This window comes from Galleria mellonella, unplaced genomic scaffold (genome assembly GCF_026898425.1).
Source record: "Galleria mellonella isolate WM207_F2 unplaced genomic scaffold, CSIRO_AGI_GalMel_v1 utg19, whole genome shotgun sequence".
Classification (NCBI taxonomy): domain Eukaryota; kingdom Metazoa; phylum Arthropoda; class Insecta; order Lepidoptera; family Pyralidae; genus Galleria; species Galleria mellonella.
The window spans coordinates 5104016-5122729 of NW_026442028.1; the positions used below are offsets into that span (position 1 = coordinate 5104016).

General features: G+C 39.0%; 1 protein-coding gene across 2 annotated transcripts; it reads left to right on the forward strand.

Moving 5' to 3' along the window:
• Positions 1-18661, forward strand: LOC113520197 (uncharacterized). 2 transcript variants are annotated; one of them, XM_052894066.1, is made up of 11 exons: positions 1-154; positions 909-1007; positions 4702-4788; positions 5626-5775; positions 7206-7317; positions 7739-7887; positions 8316-8493; positions 9073-9249; positions 10127-10229; positions 15719-15815; positions 16580-18661. In XM_052894066.1, the coding sequence occupies exons 2-11, from the start codon at positions 912-914 to the stop codon at positions 16841-16843; spliced, it is 1413 nt and encodes a 470-aa protein (XP_052750026.1). In that variant the 5' UTR covers positions 1-154; positions 909-911; the 3' UTR covers positions 16844-18661. The 2 variants fall into 2 exon arrangements, with proteins under 2 accessions (XP_052750026.1, XP_052750027.1); XM_052894067.1 differs by lacking the exon at positions 1-154 and adding an exon at positions 193-800.
• Positions 18662-18714: the final 53 nt, after the last annotated feature.

Here is an 18714-nt window from a genome sequence, read left to right on the forward strand (position 1 = left end):
ACGCAGACTCGGCCGGGTGTGTGCCGAATTCACTTTCATTTGCGACATCTCATCGTTTCCCGAAGGTCACGGTGCAGTGGCGGGCGTCGTGCCGGGTCCGCGGTGCATGTGTGGCGGGCGCGAGTGCTTGCGGCGGCCTCCGCTGACCGACTAGGTGAGTGAGTGAATTTCGCGCCCTCGTCTTCGTCGATTTCGTTTCCCTCGCGTTTATCGGCTCCCGTTTTACACCGTCCTTCGCCGTGTTCGGGAAGACGTTGAAAGTGAATGTGTTCGTAAGTGGCGATGCACGTCGGGTCACGCGGACCTGCGCCCGCTGCATGGACACCGCGCTCGGTTATCCGCGCAACTTTACATTCACCGATATCCGCAGGTGATAGCGCACCGTTATACACTCTACTGACCTTTTCTTAAAGTCGTTTATACTAGACGCACACGTCCGCTAGCGATAAAGTTTTGAATAGACACGCGGGAAGTTTAGAGCCGTGCGAACTTTCGATGCGAACTTTACAGACGAGTTGTAGTGTTGTGGTGGGTGTGCGCGAAAATAAAAAGAACTAAAAGGCCCCGGGGACGGTCTGGTGTGCCCACTGCCCAGCGAACGGCTGAGGGAAAGAGAGGGCATCAGTTTTGCACTCCTCGTTTGTGCACCATTCGAGAAAAAATTCAATAAAGCCCGCTTCCTTTTGTCTAATTGCCTATGTAAACCTACTTATAAGTACGATTGTTCGATTTCGCAACATTCAACGGAAACATGGAGCATTACGTTTTCGTTTCGCTTCGTAGAGAGCTTCGCATTTTAAGTATATAAATATACATTTTTGTTATTCACAAAATGTTGTGGACTTATTCAAAATGTAACCGTTGGTAGTGAAGTTATTGTATATAACTAAGTTAGTAGAAGTTTCCAGGAGATGCCTGGCAACGGATTGGCGCAAGTGAAATGCGAACCACTTTCGGATGAGGACGATAGCAATCCGAACTTCGCCAACAACTATTTCACTAATCAGGTGGGTAGATAATTATTCATTTTTAATCAAGACCTCGTTTTGAACAGCTAATGTTACTTCCTATCATTAGCCGATTTACCTACTTTATAAAGTTATGGTTTGAATTTGAACTTAATTTCCGAAAATTTAATACTTATTTATTTGTTAGTTAATAAATCACTCGAATTTATGTATATTTTTCTTTATTTATTTTATTCACACATACACACAACAAACTTTACACTTAAATAATATTATTAATTAAATACAATCTCCCTTTATGAAAATAATATAAATTACACTTCGATTTATATTTCGATTGAGTATTTCTTTTTTTTTTTTTGTAAAAAATACATGAAAATAAATTTTGAAAACTAATATTGAAATGAATACTTTGTTTAAATACTTTGTACTTTGTAAATTAATATCTGAAATACTAGATAGGATATTTTCAACTTGCCAGCTAATAGGTACTCATGTTTTCCGTGATATAAGGTGAGCTCGGGTGAGACGCGGCGCGGGTACGAATCCTGCCGGACGGTGCGGTGCTATCATGAGTCTGTGTGCTATATTATTTAGTCTCGATGACGTCATTTTTTGCAATTGAGATCCAAGTTACGTTTCTCGATTGAAGCAATTAGGGTTCCGTACTAAAAAGATATAAAGAAACTCTTATGGTGCGACTTTGTCCGTCTGTCTATCCGTCTGACGCAGCGTTTTATTAATAAATAATGCTGTCCAAATTTTGAATAGTTTTACGTATTGGGAAATGGTTGAAAAAATATTTTATTTTCTTTTGCTAGGGATTATAAAACGGTAATTTTCATACAAAATTTCAAAATTGACCTACTAGTCCAAACTTAGTTATGCGGTCTAGTTTTTAACCACAATTTTAGGCCAAAATAAGAAATTGCGAATTGTAGTATCAATAATAATAATGATTAAGTATCTAATTTGTATGAGAAACGTAATACAGGCCATTTTACGTCATATTATATACATATATTTATATGCGAAAACTTCGGCGAGTGATTCACAGCTGACCGGTTTTTTTTAATGGGCAATGATGGAATGGTAACCCCGCCTGCGCTAACGGTATACGCTGGCGAGGCACCAGTGGGAGATGATAGGTGAGGATAAAAAGATAAATCAGTTAGCCATAGTGATGAATTTCTTTGGAATTAACTAAGATGGTTTCCAGCGGTGAGCGCGAGGAGGTCGTCCTGACAGGGTATATTGCTAGCAATGGGTTTAGTAGTTACTAGTAATTATTAGTTAATTAGTAGTTTTTTTTATTTAAGAGTTTCCTCTTGTCGGTGCAACTAATTCATGCATCTTCTTTCAGCCAGCTCTATCCCAGGCCATATCCTTGATCTCCCTATACGACATGACACCTAGTGTTTCTTTTATCTGTCCCATGTAGTTATTCCTCGGTCTTCCTCTTCCTCTTTTGCCCTCTATCTTTCCTTCTACAATGCTCTTAAAAAAATCGTCAAGTCGTATACGACTCGTTTGACGAGAGGCAAAATGCTGGGCCACCTTATAAGGTGGCCCAGCATTTTGCCTCTTCTATTCTCTATTATTTTAATCAATGTTCTCTTCTCGTTTACTTTTTTCAGGACTTCCTCGTTCGTTAGTTTTTCTGTCCAGCTTATCCTTTTCATTCTCCTCCATGTCCACATTTCGAATGCCTCAAGCATCTTTCTTTCCTTCTGCGTCATTGTCCATGTTTCACACCCATATAATGCTATGCTCCAAATATAAGTTTTTATAAATTTCTTACGGATTATTTTGGATATTTTTGATGTTTGTAAATATATGTTTTTTCTTGTCATAGGCCGGTTTTGCGACCGTTATTCTAGTTTTAATATCCAATGTGCACCTAGCGTCTTCTGTGATTATACTTCCTAAGTACTTAAAGTTCCTAACCTAGAAAAGAGTATATTCCTTTTTAAAAGGCCGGCAGCACACCTGCAATGCCGCTGGTGTTGTGGGTGATCATGGGCGGCGGTAGTCCCTTACCATCAGGTGAGCCGCATGCTCGTTTGCCCCCTGTGTTGTAAAAAAAAAAAAAACATATTTGGATATTTACGCATTACTAATAATCCCTTCCCCCTCAGAAAGGGATTGTTAGCAGGGATAGATAACTAGCAATATACCCTGTCAAGTCAACTTTCACATAGTCCTTTCTGGAAACCATCTTGGCTAATTCCAAACAGATACATAAGAAACCATTGAATTCCAGGTATATTTATCACTATGGGCTAACTGCCTTGCCTTTTCATTCTCACCTATCATCCCTTACTGGTGCCCTGTCAGCGTTTACCGTTAGCGTAGACGGGGTTATAATTCCGTTATCGTCCATAAAAAAAAACAATCGCTTCCTCAGTTATGTCCATGGTACTGCTCATATCTATAGGCGACGGTTACCACTTTCCATCAGGTGGGCAGTCAGCTTGTTTGCCATTCTAAGTTGTATAAAAAAAAAGATATAATTTAGAAAGGGAATTTATGATGTGTGTTTTGAGCCATACATGTGCCTTTGAAAGTTGGTTGTGTAGTTATGTAGTATACATATAGGCGTATATATGAGCTATAGCCAATTATGTCATCGTGTCCTCCTTACTAATGCCATAAATGTGAAAGTCAGTTTGTTTGTTTGTTACCTTATAGCGCCTTAACGACTTAATCAATCTTTATAAAATTTGATATAGATAGATAATCACTTTGAGCCATTTATGACACACGTAAATTAACATTTGAATTCATACAATTAAATTAATTATTTTTTTTTTAAATATAAAACGAAAGATACAATACAAAAATATGTTTCCGCCGTGTGTGTCGCAGTGACCCAACTCCACCAGAGGGAGACTTTGTACAAAAGTCGATTGCTTGGGTACCTCTGTCCCATTCGTGTTTCAACCGTGAAGCAGTTGTGTTTGCATGGCTGTGTTTCGGTTTGACGGGTAGGATATGGCGTGAATTTACTGGGTACAGAGTTAGTTTACCTGAGTCCTCAGGAATAGCAACGCATGGGAGGTATCATGGGCGAAACAGTATACTCTGTTATGTCCATGGTACTGCTCATGTCTATAGGCGACGGTTACCACTTTCCATCAGGTGGGCCATCAGCTTGTTTGCCATTCTAAGTTGTATAATAAAAAACATATCCTGTTTACCTGAGTGGAGTCGCGGGTAAATACTAGTATTAGTATAATAAAGCGTAAGAGTAAACGCACTAAACTCTGGGATTACAATTTTTTTACATTTTGTAGCTCACTAGCGACCCGCCCCGGCTTCGTACAGGTGTATTATATATGTGATGATAGGTGAGGATGAAAGCAGATCAGTCAGTTCCTCATGACGAATTCCACTAGAATTAACCACAATGGTTTCCAGGGGGATCCGCGTGGAGGTCGACCTGATAGGGTGTATTGCTAGCAATGGGGTAGTTAGACCCCATTACTAACAGTCACTTACCCCCCAAACCGCTCGGTAAGGATAAGTGGATATCAATTTCCATTCACATCTACCAGTGGAGATAGATGGAATAGAATTCCACACTTACCATCCAGTGGCGAAACATTGGTAGGAACAAGTGAAACTGGCCAATTTAGCACATATTTGTTTACTATTCTTATGTTGGTATTCACTAGATATCATTTCCTGTCTGTAATCATTGACTTATAGATATTTAATATTTTATTTCTAGCTCCCCTCCTTAGGACATCACATAAAATCGGAGCATGACAGTCACAGCGAAGAAAACGTACCGTCACAAATTTTACAACATTTACAGGTAACATTTGTTGTCGTTGTTTCCAAATCGATTTGAAGGCAGGCAAAGGTAATTAGAACATACAGCCAATTATCCGATGTTATTATTCAGAATTTTTATGTAAACTTTAGTCCCTTTTTGTATGTACTTACAACATTACTTATTTCCCAGTGATATTTTTAAACAATTATTGTCGTATTACGATAAGTACACAGTGGTGTTACGAATAGTGATTTTGTTTAATAATATTATTAATAAAGTTAAATTTTTTTCCATCTATAATCAAATTTTTTTTTTTTTATTATTATTATTTTAAGGGCTTTTACCTTCTTCAGGTATATCAGCCTTATCGTACCCTGAACTGATTTCTCAAACAAAACTTTATCTATTTTCCCTAGACAGAAAATGTATTCTGTCTCAGATAAGTTAGAATATGATCCGTCTTTGTATACAATTTCTTTCAAATCTGCCGGTCTAACTTGAAATGAAATTCCGAATTTTCGGACTCAATATTGTGTTTTTTTTTCATACTGAAATCAGCTCAGTAAATGCAGCTTAACATTTCATTTGTTACAAAACCTACCATAAAAGTGCAAATGTATGATATTTTAACATTTTTAATATTTTCAAACATTCGGCTTCGAAATTTCGGAAAGCAGTTCATGGTAGATCCTCTGTTCAGTAGTTTTTGCGTAAAAAATTAACAAACATCTTCAATTTTCGCATTTATATAAGTAACATAGTATAGTAAGTATATAGCATATATATATATATAAGTAACATAGTATAGTATTAGTAAGAATTGTTTTGTGGAACACATTACCCATGCGTGTATGAGGTGCGTCGTGCTGTGCGTAGAGGCAGCCGGCACTGGAGGAGCTGGTGCCGCCGGCGCCGGCGGGCCCGGCCGCCACGCCCGTGTGCGTCAAGCAGGAGCCCGCCGAGCCGCCGCCCGCCCTCGCGCTCACCCTCGAGACGCTCGAGCCGGCCCCGCACGCCGCCGCCACCGTAAGCCGCCCGCCCACGCACGTATCCTCATAGTCCTACAATACTGACGGATCTGACAAATATTACATATAAAGGTCCGTCGGTATTCTACCACTATGACGATATCATCATCATTTCAGCCATTATCCGTCCACTGCTGGACATAAGCCTCCCCCATAGACTGCCATAAGGAACAGCCCTGAGCCACCTGCATCCACTGACTTCCTGCAATGTATTTGAGGTCGTAAGGTACAATATCTCTGGTTGGGGGGAAAGTAAAGTAAATGTAATGGGGTCGAATTTCCCCATTACTAACAATACACCCTATCAGGTCGACCTCCACGCGGTTTTCCATCTAACTATCGTGGTTAATTCTAGTGGAATTCGTCGCGATGGGCTAACGGACCTGCTTTCATCGTCACCTATCACCTCTCACTGGTGGGACATGTGTATACCGATAGCGCAGGCGGGGTTACTATTCCACTATCATCCATTCAAAAATATATCTCTGGTTTAAGTATTGGTAAGGTAAAATATTATACCAGTAACGCACTTACTGACACAACATAATCTTATGGTGTTTATTTGCTGTAAGCAATGAATTCTACTTTTTATCACTCAAATCTTTAACTGCACCCTCTGACGAGTTCAAAAAAAATACTAGTAACATTTATTTCACAACGCTGTTTAGATTCCTTCTTGTTCAATTGCTACCAATCTTCTTATTTAGTGTTTTTTTTTATGGGTGAAAATGGTATGGTAACCCCGCCTGCGCTAATGGGATACGCTGGCGGAGCACCAGTGAAGGGTGATAGCTGAGAATGAAAACAGGCCCATCTGATGGAAAGTGGTAACCGTCGCCTATAGACATGAGCAGTATCATGGACATAACAGAGTACACTATTTCGCCCATGATACCCCCCATGCGTTGCCATTTTTGAGGACTCAGGTGTTATTCCTCTGTACTGTGTAAATTCACGCCATATCCCACCCTTCAAACCGAAACATAGCCATGCAAACACAACTGCTTCACGGTTGAAACACGAATGAATAATGGGTACGGAATGTTTCACAGTAAAGATCATTTGAGACGAAGAATATTTATATAATATAAGCAGATGATTTTTTTTAATAATATTCGATAATCTATCATGTGATCTAAATACCGTAACAATCACTATATAGTACAAAACAAAGTCGCTGTCTCTGTCTGTCCGTCCCTATGTATGTTTAAATCTTTAATACTACGCAACGGATTTTGAAGCGGTTTTTTTAATAGATAGAGTGATTCAAGAGGAATGTTTATATGTATAATACATGCATAATATAGTAAAGGAACACTGATAATTTTAAAGGTTTCTAATGTGATGTGATGTAATATGCACCCGTGCGAAGCCGGGGCGGATCGCTAGTATGTATAAAAAAAATACAGGGTCAGTGTCTGTTGGTAGGGCTCGACACTGCTGGACCGGCATATGACGATCCTCAGTTCAAACGAAGTGCCTGACTCAGCAGACTTCATGCCGTTGATGTCTGTCAAAGACGAACCACTCTCGGAAGGAGGTGAGAACCGATAAAAGCTTGATAGTAATCTTCTAATTAAAATGAAGCGTATTTAAAAATATTTTTAAAGACAAATTTTTCTTATACCACTGAGGTGGCAAACAAGCATACGGCCCACCTGATGGTAAGTGGTTACCGTAGCCCATGAACGCCTGCAATATCAGAGGCATTACGCGCGGGTTCCGGCCCTATTTCCAATGTGAGTTATCTTGACTATAACAATGTTACCATATAAATTGAAATTATATGCAAAATTTGGTCAAAATATGTTAAGAGGACCTTATTCAGCTTTTAAGAATTGACTTAAATGAGCTAACAAAGATTGAAATTAAATAAAAGCTTATAAAATAATGTCCTTAGTGAACACACAGAAATTTAGAAAAAAAAAAAAAACAACTACATACTTCATATTCAATGGCAGAGCAACAACATTTAAGTGGCGAGGATACCAGTGACTCGTGCAGCACCCAGCCCGAGCCGTCGACCCGGAGCAGCCCCAAGAGTTGGACCCAACGGGACATGGACAACGCGCTCGAAGCGCTTCGGAAACACAACATGAGTCTCACCAAGGTACGTAGTACTTATATAAAACTGATGACCCGTCTTTGTCCGTAACATTAATTGAATTAATTTTTAGGTCCATCACAGTATAAGTAATAGCACTAAGTGTCCTCAAATAAGGTCTCAAGAATGGCATCGTATTTTTTTTACAACACATGGTGCAAACGAACATGCGATTCATCTGATGGTAAGTGACTATCACCGCCTCACAACACCACCGGCATTGCAGGTGTGCTGCTAGCCTTTTAAAAAGGAGCTTGCTCTTTCCTTGAAGGTTATGATGTTGTATCGGTTCGGAAATACTGCTGCTGGGAGTTAATGCCAAAGAGTGGTTGTGCGTGGAAGAAAGTGCCTTGAAAAAGCACAGTGGAAGAGCGCCACTTGTCCAGATTTATTTGTTGTTTCATTCATTCATAAGGTTGTCGTCCGATTCGCAGGCGTCAGCGACGTACGGTATACCGTCGACCACACTGTGGCAGCGCGCGCACCGCCTCGGCATTGACACGCCGAAGAAAGAGGGAGCTTCCAAGTCGTGGAGCGAGGCCGACCTGCGCGGCGCACTGCACGCACTCAGGGCCGGCGCTATATCTGCCAATAAAGCGAGCAAGGCTTACGGTACGTCCGTGATCTTCCAACCTCTGTGGAACCCGAGTAGTTTCAGTCCATTCGAGGACGTGGACGGTCAGTGGCTGGTCGATTTCCGTGTGTCCTCCATCGTGGTTATTTCATGGTGATAGGCTAATTGGCTTGACTTCATCCTCATTTATCATCATTTACTAGTAACCTGTCATCATCTAATAAAAAAAAACCTTTCCACCTGAGTGGGTTTTTCAATAAAAATATTTTGATTTAGTACTGATGAGGGGGTATGTCGGTGTTTCCTAACGCGAGGCCCACGCCCCACAGGGGGGCAACTTTATAGTTAAGGGGGGGAGGGCAATTAAAAAATGGACTCGAAGCGATTTTAACGTTCTTGCTCCGGTTTATTTAAATGCAATGCTACGAGTAGATATCCGTGCCAAATTTAACAAAAAAAGTAATATAAAAAAATGTTATAAATATTTATTAGGTATAATTTTGTTCAAGTAAACTTTGTTGGGAAAAATTATGTATGGGGGCATATAAATTTTAGAAATATTCAAGTGGGGCATGGCACAAAAAAGGTTGGGATACACTGGTGTATGCGGTCGACAGGTATTCCAAGCAGCACACTGTACAAGATAGCGCGGCGCGAGGGCATCCGGTTGGCGGCGCCGTTCAACGCGGCGCCGACGGCGTGGCGCCGCGCCGACCTGGAACGCGCGCTCGCCTCCATCCGCTGCGGCGCCAGCTCCGTGCAGCGCGCCGCCTCGCAATTCGGCATCCCAACCGGTAACTACCTCACCACCTCGTTAGGGAGGGTGGAAGGGGGGGGGTCATGTCATCATCATCATCAACATATAAGCCTTTAACTGTGCACTGTTGACATAAGCCTCCCGTTTGGGGGGTTTTGACAGTAGTTGCCATGCTTGGCAGGCGGATTGGAAACCGCAGTTAGGCGTTAAAGGTGTTTTAAGAGGGACGCTGCTTCCCATCCTTCGCCTTCTCTTAGATGCTTCTTACGACACTCACTATCTAACGGTAGTCTTCATACTGTACTCGATAATTTTACTGCTAAACCAAAACAGTCTTTCCCCAATAATTCTCAAGTTCTTCAATGAAATAAAACATATTTTTCAGTACAGTTCAGTGAAATTAATATTAGCCATTCCTTTCAAATTGAGACGAGTTGGCTGCCTCCTCTCCCTCCTGGAAAGCGTAGTGGTTGATTCCTAGTAAATCTACAATGTTTTTTTATACAACTTAGAATGGCAAACAAACTGACGGCCCACCTGATGGAAAATGGTAATCGTCACCTATAGACATGAGCAGTACTATGGACATAACAGAGTATACTGTTTCGCCCATGATACCCCCCATACGTTGCCATTCCTGAGGACTGAGGTGTTATTCCTCCGTACCCAGTAAATTCACGCCCTTCAAACCAAAACACAGCCATGCAAACACAACTGCTTCACGGTTGAAACACGAATGGAACAAAGGTACCCAAGCAATCGACTTTTGTACAAAGTCTCCCTCTGATGTGCTAACTTATGGATGACTTCCTGACCTATCATCTGGCGCCCTACCATTCTACCGTTCGCCATTTTAGATTGCAACACAGATGCACGTGTTTCATCACTAAACACTCCTGAATTATTAATTTCAGGCACGTTGTACGGCAGGTGTAAGCGAGAAGGCATCGAGTTGTCCCGCTCTAACCCCACGCCGTGGTCCGAAGATGCCATGGGCGAAGCACTCGAAGCTGTTAGGTATGTAATTGTTTTTTTTTTTTTTTTTGTCAAAATTTCGACAGCATTAGTAATTACTCTTTAACTCATGTCAAACATTTATACTTATACAAATTTATTTACTAAATGTATTATTTTTTTAAATCTTATGTATAGTAACAAGAGAAAAAATTACGATTTTTGACAACGTTATCTCACCACATTCCCACACATATAATTTTCTTATATTTGTAATATGCCAAAGATGCTTTTTTTAATTATACAATACTATCACACCTACTTGTACAACAATTAGTCCATTACCTTAAGGTTGTCTTGAGAAAGACAAGAAAAGATCGCTCTCAGCAATAAGACCGCCTCACTGTACTTATACAATTGTATCGTTGTATTTGTAAATCGCCTTGCTCATTCCCTATATTGTATAATGCAAATAAAGTATACACATTCATTCATTTATTCACATTCCTCACATAAATCTGTTTTAAAAAAAAGAGTTTCGTTAGCAGAGATGTATCGTCGAGTATTTTAATAGAAACGGTGATTTGGTGGTGTAGGTATTAGTAGACTTGGAATATTAGCTTCCCATTTACATTTTGTCCACCCAACCCCACAAGGGATCTGATGTTAACATAAAAAGGTAGCTAGAAAGTTTGATTACATTGTAAAAGATCGAGCTATTGAGCAGATGACAGTGACAGTAACAGTGAAATTTTTTATAAGGCTATTATGAATAAATATAATTTATTATTCGTTTTTAAATAGCGCTGTTAGGGGGGAAGGGATTGTTAGTAATGGAGACTGAGAATCCCATTGCTAGCAATATACCCAACCAGGTCGTCCTCCTCACGGTTCCCCCTGGAAACTATCATGGTTATTTCCTGATGAATTCATCATGATGGGCTAACTGGCCTGTTTTCATTCTCATCTATCACCCTTCACTGGTGCTCCGCCAGCGTATCCCGTTAGCGCAGGCGGGGTTACCACACCATTTTCACCCATCTCAAAAAAAAAAAAAAAAATAGCGCTGTTACAGACGGACAGACAAAGCCGCCCCATAAGTGTTCCTTTGTACCGTTTTGTTACGGAACCCCAATTACTTCAATCGGGGATGAAGGAATTGTCATTATTAAAAAAAAAATAAGTTAATAAAGAGTATATTCTATAATAAGATGTAAATCAGCAATCAAATGTAAATGGAAATGGTGCTTCTAAAACCTAAGTTGAAATGTTAAGCTCGCTAGAGCCAGTAAATAGTTAAATTAGTGTTTGTGTGTACTAACAAGTTTGAAGATAACTCGAACTTTCTATTCAAATTGATCTAATTTAAGTTGGATGACTCAAAGTGTTGCGCCGCTTACCGTGGTAACATTTTAGCCGGTTTTAATACAGATAGATAGACGTACGATTTGGATCATTTGTTTTATATAGAAGATCATTATACCATTGTATTATACCAGAGGGAGACTTTGTACAAAAGTCGATTGCTTGGGTACTTCTGTCCCATTTGTATTTCTACCGTGAAGCAGTTGTGTTTGCATGGCTGTGTTTCGGTTTGAAGGGTGGGATATGGCATGAATTTACAGAGTATAGAGGAATAACACCTGAGTCCTCAGGAATGGCAACGCATGGGGGGTATCGTGGGCGTAACAGTATACTCTGTTATGTCCATGGTACTGCTCATGTCTATAGGCAACGGTTACTACTTTCTATCTGATGGGCCGTCAGCTTGTTTGCCATTCTAAGTTGTATAAAAAAAAAAACCCTTCGTCACTTCTTACAATACTCATGTAACAGAAAGAAGTGATCCATTCTATGGCGGGACCATAGAGTAGCAATTATATAAAAAAATAAATATAGTATTAACTACATTCATTATAGACATAGACAATAAATCAGATAGGAGGAAATACAATTTTCAATTCATACGGGTGGGGGGGAGAAAGGGATTGTTAGTAATGGAGACAGAGAATCCCATTGCTAGCAATATACCCAACCAGGTCGTCCTCCTCGCGGTTCCCCCTGGAAACTATCATGGTTAATTCCTGATGAATTCATCATGATGGGCCAACTGGCCTGTTTTCATTCTCATCTATCAGCCTTCACTGGTGCTCCGTCAGCGTATCCCGTTACCGCAGGCGGGGTTACCATTTACATTTTCTCCTATCAAAAAAAAAAAAATCATACGAGTACAATTGAAAATTTTCTGTTAGTGTTATAAAATATAATATCCGTCTATTGATAGACTTATTAATTTAATAATTGCTGATTTGTCACATTGCTGACGGATATTGATCAAGTCCAAAGAGCACGAAGTCTCAAGTAACTACATAAAGTAATCTCTTAAAATAAATAAAGTATTTGCAATGTAATTATATATTATAAGTGCTTTATATTATTCTCAATTTCGTGTATAATATAGTATATGTCATATATGTGTAAGTATATTTGTTATTCATATATATTTAGAGTCATGTGGGGTAAACGTACGCATTTTTTAGTTAATTGCTTCCAGAATAAAAGATTTTGATAATTGAAAAGAAAAAAACTTTTATTTTAACGTTAAAAACATTTGAGAAGAAAAACAAAATGTAAAATTTCAATTCTAACAATAACTATTAGTTTTATTTAATAATTTAATGAACAAGGGAAACGCGGGTTTTTACCCGCATCGGCGGGAAAGTATCCGCACACCTTCGGTTAAGTGTACGCACGTAAACTTAATTTACTATTGCACAAAAATCACATGTGAATGTACCCTCTTCGTAACTTGTACAGGCGTCGTGCCATCAAGGTAACAGATATAACTTTATGGCTTTGTATCTCCTTAACGTCTACTGTGCTTATAGAGTTCAAAGAAGGTATATTTTGAGCTATAGCATCAGCAGATAGATTACACATATCAGTAACTGCAGATGGTGCAAATTCTGCTTCTGTAAATAAATCGTCTTCCACGCACAACCATTCTTTGGAATCAACTTCCAGCAGTAGTATTTCCGAACCGAAACGACAACATAATCTTCAAGAAAAGAGTATATTCCTTTTTAAAAGGCCGGCAGCATACCTGCAATGCCGCTGGTGTTGTGGATGATCATGGGCGACGGTACTCACTTACCACAGGGGGCAAACGAGCATGCGACTCGCATGCTCGTTTGCCCCCTGTGTTGTAAAAAAAAAAGGATATATTCCAGTCATCCTGAATGCACAAACTGCGTTACCTACAGTAGCAATTTTTTTAAACGCTCTGTCGAAAATAGAAGTTACTTGGTATTGATTAATAGATCTATCAGGATGCTGTGCCATCCATTTATCAGCTTCAAGTGCGTACTGATTTTTTAGAGGACTGTAAATGGTTCTATCCAAGGGTTGTATATTGTGACTACTGTGAGGTGGCAATGTAAGTACAACGATGTTATTCTATCTGCAATACAGAGTAGCTTGCAAGCTGATATGACTTGAATGATTGTCAATAATCAGTATTGGTGAAGTGCATTCCTTGAAGTGTACCAGCCACTGAAAATATAAGTCCGCGTTGGTGAATCCGGAATCAGATGTCATGCCAATGCTACCAGCCGGAGCTCCGTCCATAAGTTCACCCTTCATTCTTTTTCGAGGCAAAATAAATGCAGGCGGCACATAATTTTCAGTTGCATTAACACAACAAACTTCGGTTATAGTTTGACCACGTTCTCCGGAAACAATTTTGTCAACTAGAAGGCAAACAAATATGACTGGGTAAGTACGAGTATATGCATTTTAATTAATGCGGACACTTACCCCATCCCATTAAAGCAAATGAAAATAATAAAATTTCGAAGTATGACTTACCTTAGACAAAATAAATAGATTCACACAAAATATTGAATAACTTCTGTTCTCAGTCACTTTATTATACAATCAGACTAATAACATTGCTTCAGTAACTATGCAAATTAATTTTAAAGAAAAAAATAACAAATCCGTGCAAAAGCAATACTGCTGTGTAAGTTTCTACAGCATTGTGCAGCAAACCTGTAACGTAGTACTCTCGCTTGGTGGTCAAGTGCTAACTAAACGCGATAGGTCTCGACCTGGTGTCATCCATGGGGTTCGCAGAATGTTCACTGCGGACACTTTTTCGCCGCGTACGTTTACCCCACATGACTCTATTCGTTTCTATATGTGAATTTAGTATGTATGTATATCAATAATTACTAGTGCCGCATTCGAGTATTCTGACACTTGCCTATGGTTGACTGGGAGAGAATGCTTCTAGCATTAAGTCCGCCATGTACACATATTTGTACTAATGAATAAATAAATAAATATATATATATATATATAAAACTGTCAATTTATTAATTTATATCTATAGTCGCTATTCTCCTAATGTCTAATAGTGAACGCTATGCAGAGTATTAATTGGAGTACAAATTTGAATGCTGTGTTTTTTAATATTTATCTCATTATTGATTTATTTATTTATTTAGCTTCACCTACAATTGTTTCCACAAAATAATGTAAATATATACACAATAATGGAGCTTAGAACTAAGTGTAACAATGTTTTATAGGCAAACACAGCATATATTGATACGTGTATAACAATAAGTACAGAGAAATATATATATATATATATATATATATATATATATATATATATATATATATATATATATATATACATATAGCTTACAACTATTATTAAATACTTAACAACTAACAGCTAAAGCCACCATATCCATAAGCAGATCCAGCAGCACGACTCTTTATTATTGTATTACTTTGTATTCTGATCATCATATCGGCCTTCAACTGTGCATCGCTGAACATAAGCCTGGCCCTTGAGGGGGTTTTGCCAGTAGACGCCATGTTTAGCAGGCGGATTAGCAACAGCCGTTAGGCTTTGGAGATGTTTTACAAGTGACGCAGCTGCCCATCCCTCGCCCTCCTTTAGTCGGCTCTTACGACACCCACGAGAAAGGAAGGGGTGGCCCATTCTTACTTACTTATAGCTAATTATGTGTTAACTGGGGGGGGGGGGGGGGAAAGGGATTAGTTAGCAATGGAGTTTGACAGCCCCATTGCTAGCAATATGCCCTATTAGGTCGACCTACACGTGGTTCCCCCTGGAAACCATCGTGAACAATTCTTGTTGAATTCATCACGATGGGCTAACTGACCTGTTTCATCCTCACCTATCATTCTTCACTGGTGCTCCGTCGGTGTATACCGATAGCGCGGGTGGGGTTACCATTCCATAATCACCCATTAAAAAAAAATATGTTAACTACAGTATATTTTTCTTAATGGATGATAATGAAATGATAACCCGGCCTGCTGTAACGGTATGCGCTGGCGGAGCACCAGTGAAAGATTGCATTGTGATGAATTCATCTAGAATTCAGTACGATGGTTTCCAGAGGAGACTACGTAGAGGTCGACCTGGTTTAGCATATTGCTAGCAACGGGACTGGTAGCTCGCATTACTAATAATCCCTTCCCCCCTTACTACAGTATATTTGCGTGTGCAGGATAGGCCAGATGTCGATAAACCAGGCAGCCATACATTACAACCTGCCGTACTCATCGCTCTACGGACGCTTCAAGCGGTGCAAATACCAAACGCAGGTAATTGTCTTGATTTTTCATATCGCTTGATTTCACACTATTACACTTATTAAGACGCTTGTTAAGACATAGGTCGAGTATTCTAAGTTCATTATAACGGCAGTCGACAAAATTCTCTGTCTATTTCATCAGGGATTTTAGTCGTGAGCATATTTTTTACTGTAAATATATCAATAGGTTATCTTATAGTTTATATGTACGCTGTACAGTAATCGTGGCAAAGACCTATTTGAAATGATCAAAGTTTTAAATTTATAATATTAATATAAGTACAATACTTTTTACCGACATCAAAAAGGAGGTTCTCAGTTATTTGTGTTTTTTTATGTAAAAAAAACAGTTATAAACGATTTAGGAAATCCTTTTTTATCTAAAATGATTTGTCAGAGGGAGACTGTACAAAAGTCTTTTGCTTGGGCACCTCTGTCCGATTCGTGTATTTACTGTGAAGCAGTTGTGTTTGCATGGCTGTGTTTCAGTTTGAAGGGTGGGATATGGCAGTGAATTTACAGGGAACAGAGGAATAACACTTGGGTCCTCAGGAATGGCAACGCATGGGGGGTATCATGGGCGGAACAGTATACTCCGTTATGTCCATGGTACTGCTCATGTCTATAGGCGACGGTTACCACTTTCCATCAGGTGGGCCGTCAGCTTGTTTGTCATTCTAAGTTGCATATAAAAAAAATTAAACATTTTATATTATAGTATTTACTTTGTCTATGCTACTGTCTTATTAAGTTCCATATCCATCCATATTACAGGGTCTGCAGCCACTGCAGCAGCAGGAGATGCAGAAGAACATAGAGATGGAGCATTCTTTACCTCAAGAGTTATCATACTACCATCAGTTACCACATGGACATCAGCAACCATCTGAGGACCACACGCACATACCATACATACACAATATAAACATGAGCATGCACGAGCATCAAGATACGTCCGTTCATAATGCTCTGCTACCAGACCAGTACAGTCAAGCGATGTATTACGCGCACAGTTGCAACAGCATGGTCTCCAGTTGAGAGTACAACGCCTCGACCACAGAGGCTCCTTGACATTTCGCTTTTTAAATTATGGCTGTGCGGGTTATGTTCTTGGACACATTTTTTTTTGTATCTTAAAATGTAAGTTGGTTGTCAAAGACGAGGCTGTGTGGCTCTGTTTCTTTGCCTTTGTTGTAGTAAGTAAATGAAAAGCTAGTTTACAATATTTGAATCGGACAACTCAGGTGGATTATATATTTCAGGGTGGAGGTAGATCGAAAGAGCGAGTTTCCATGTAGGCTGTGTATCTATATTTAATAATTTATGTTACGTCGAAATTGATTTTAATGATTCTTTTTTTTAATTTAAAGGGTTTTCTCCAGAGCGTCGACCTTCATATAAATTTCTTATGACTGTAATCAGTCTTTTTTTGGAACAAAGTCTTATGTTTTAAATACGACGATGCCCGACTAGTTTCGTACTCAATAGGAGTCTTTATTCATGAGCGCGGTTCATTTTCGCATCGTCCAATTTAAAACGCGAGTAAAGCTAACGATTATTATTATTATTTGACAAAATCTTATGTTTAAGTGAGATGTGCTACGCTTTGTGTTATTTCTCGTTCTTTTCATTCAATTCCACTTTCAAAGTAATTTTAACAGCGTATTTGTAGAATATCTAACAAAATAATGATTGAAGCATTTAAGAAGTGATATACGGGTTTTTTTTTATGGGTGAAAATGGTATGGTAACCCCGCCCGTGCTAACGGAATACACTGGCGGAGCACCAGTGAAGGGTGATAGATGAGAATGAAAACAGGCCAGTTAGCCCATCATGATGAATTCATCAGGTATTAACCATGATAGTTTCCAGGGTTCTCCCTGAGAGAAGGTCGACCTGGTTGGGTATATTGCTAGCAACGGGATTCTCAGTCTCCATTACTAACAATCCCTTTCCCCCCTGATATACGGGTTATATTTTTCACGGGTTTTGTGTGTGCTAAAAATGCCTTGTACAATTATGGACATTGAACAAATACCTATGACTATTAATAGGTTAAATGTTTTACTTTTAAATAGGTAACTATCGTAATGTAACACAATAATAATAACATAGAATGTTTACTAGTATTTTCATTTTGTAGTATTCTCTCTATTCAATGTTCGAAAGCAATAAATGCATAGACAATCAAGATGAGTGATAGAGTTTGGTGGTTGTTATATTCCATTTTAATGGTTGGTGATTCATTTAGAATCTTGTGTCTATTAATTTGTCTGTTGAACCTCTTGAGTTACTGTAGTGAACTGCTAGAATTATTATATATAGGAGAAACTGCCATTACTGACGAAAATACGTAATTAAAGTAAGGTAGATAGTAGGTATTAAGTGTAAGATAATAGAAATAGAAAGTTATTCCTTCCGTGCCATAATTTATTGGGGCAATCGATGCGGCGCGCAGTTGACGCGGCGCCTCAACGAAGTTGCCACTCTTCGTGATTTTTTATTAGGTAGTAATAAATATTTTTATTATAGTAACATTCTGTCCAAACGACATACGTAATTGTAATGTGATAGTTTTTAGACACGTAAGGTAAATGTGTCGTAGAATTGATTTTAATTTTTCAAACATGAGTATTGTCAGTTGTTTAGCGCCATCTAACGGCAAATAGCTGAACTGTATTTTAAGTTTGGCAGCATCCGAGAGGTGGCGCTAATATAGCAATTTGAAAAAATATAAAGATGGCGCTGAATATACCAATATTTTTATATTTTCGAGTTACGTTGTATTCTTTTTTTATGTACATTACCAAGAGATAATGTTCAAATTAGCAATAACTAGTTTTTATAATACTATTAGCGCTTTTAGTCTTCTAAATAAACTTTATAGACTGAAACTGTTGTAATCACT

Excerpts from the sequence above, each read along its gene's own strand:
- LOC113520197 (XM_052894066.1), top strand. The coding sequence starts at position 912 with ATGCCTGGCAACGGATTGGCGCAAGTGAAATGCGAACCACTTTCGGAT. Across the intron at positions 1,008-4,701 it reads ACAACTATTTCACTAATCAG|CTCCCCTCCTTAGGACATCA; the intron begins GTGGGTAGATAA and ends TTTTATTTCTAG. Across the intron at positions 9,250-10,126 it reads GCAATTCGGCATCCCAACCG|GCACGTTGTACGGCAGGTGT; the intron begins GTAACTACCTCA and ends TATTAATTTCAG.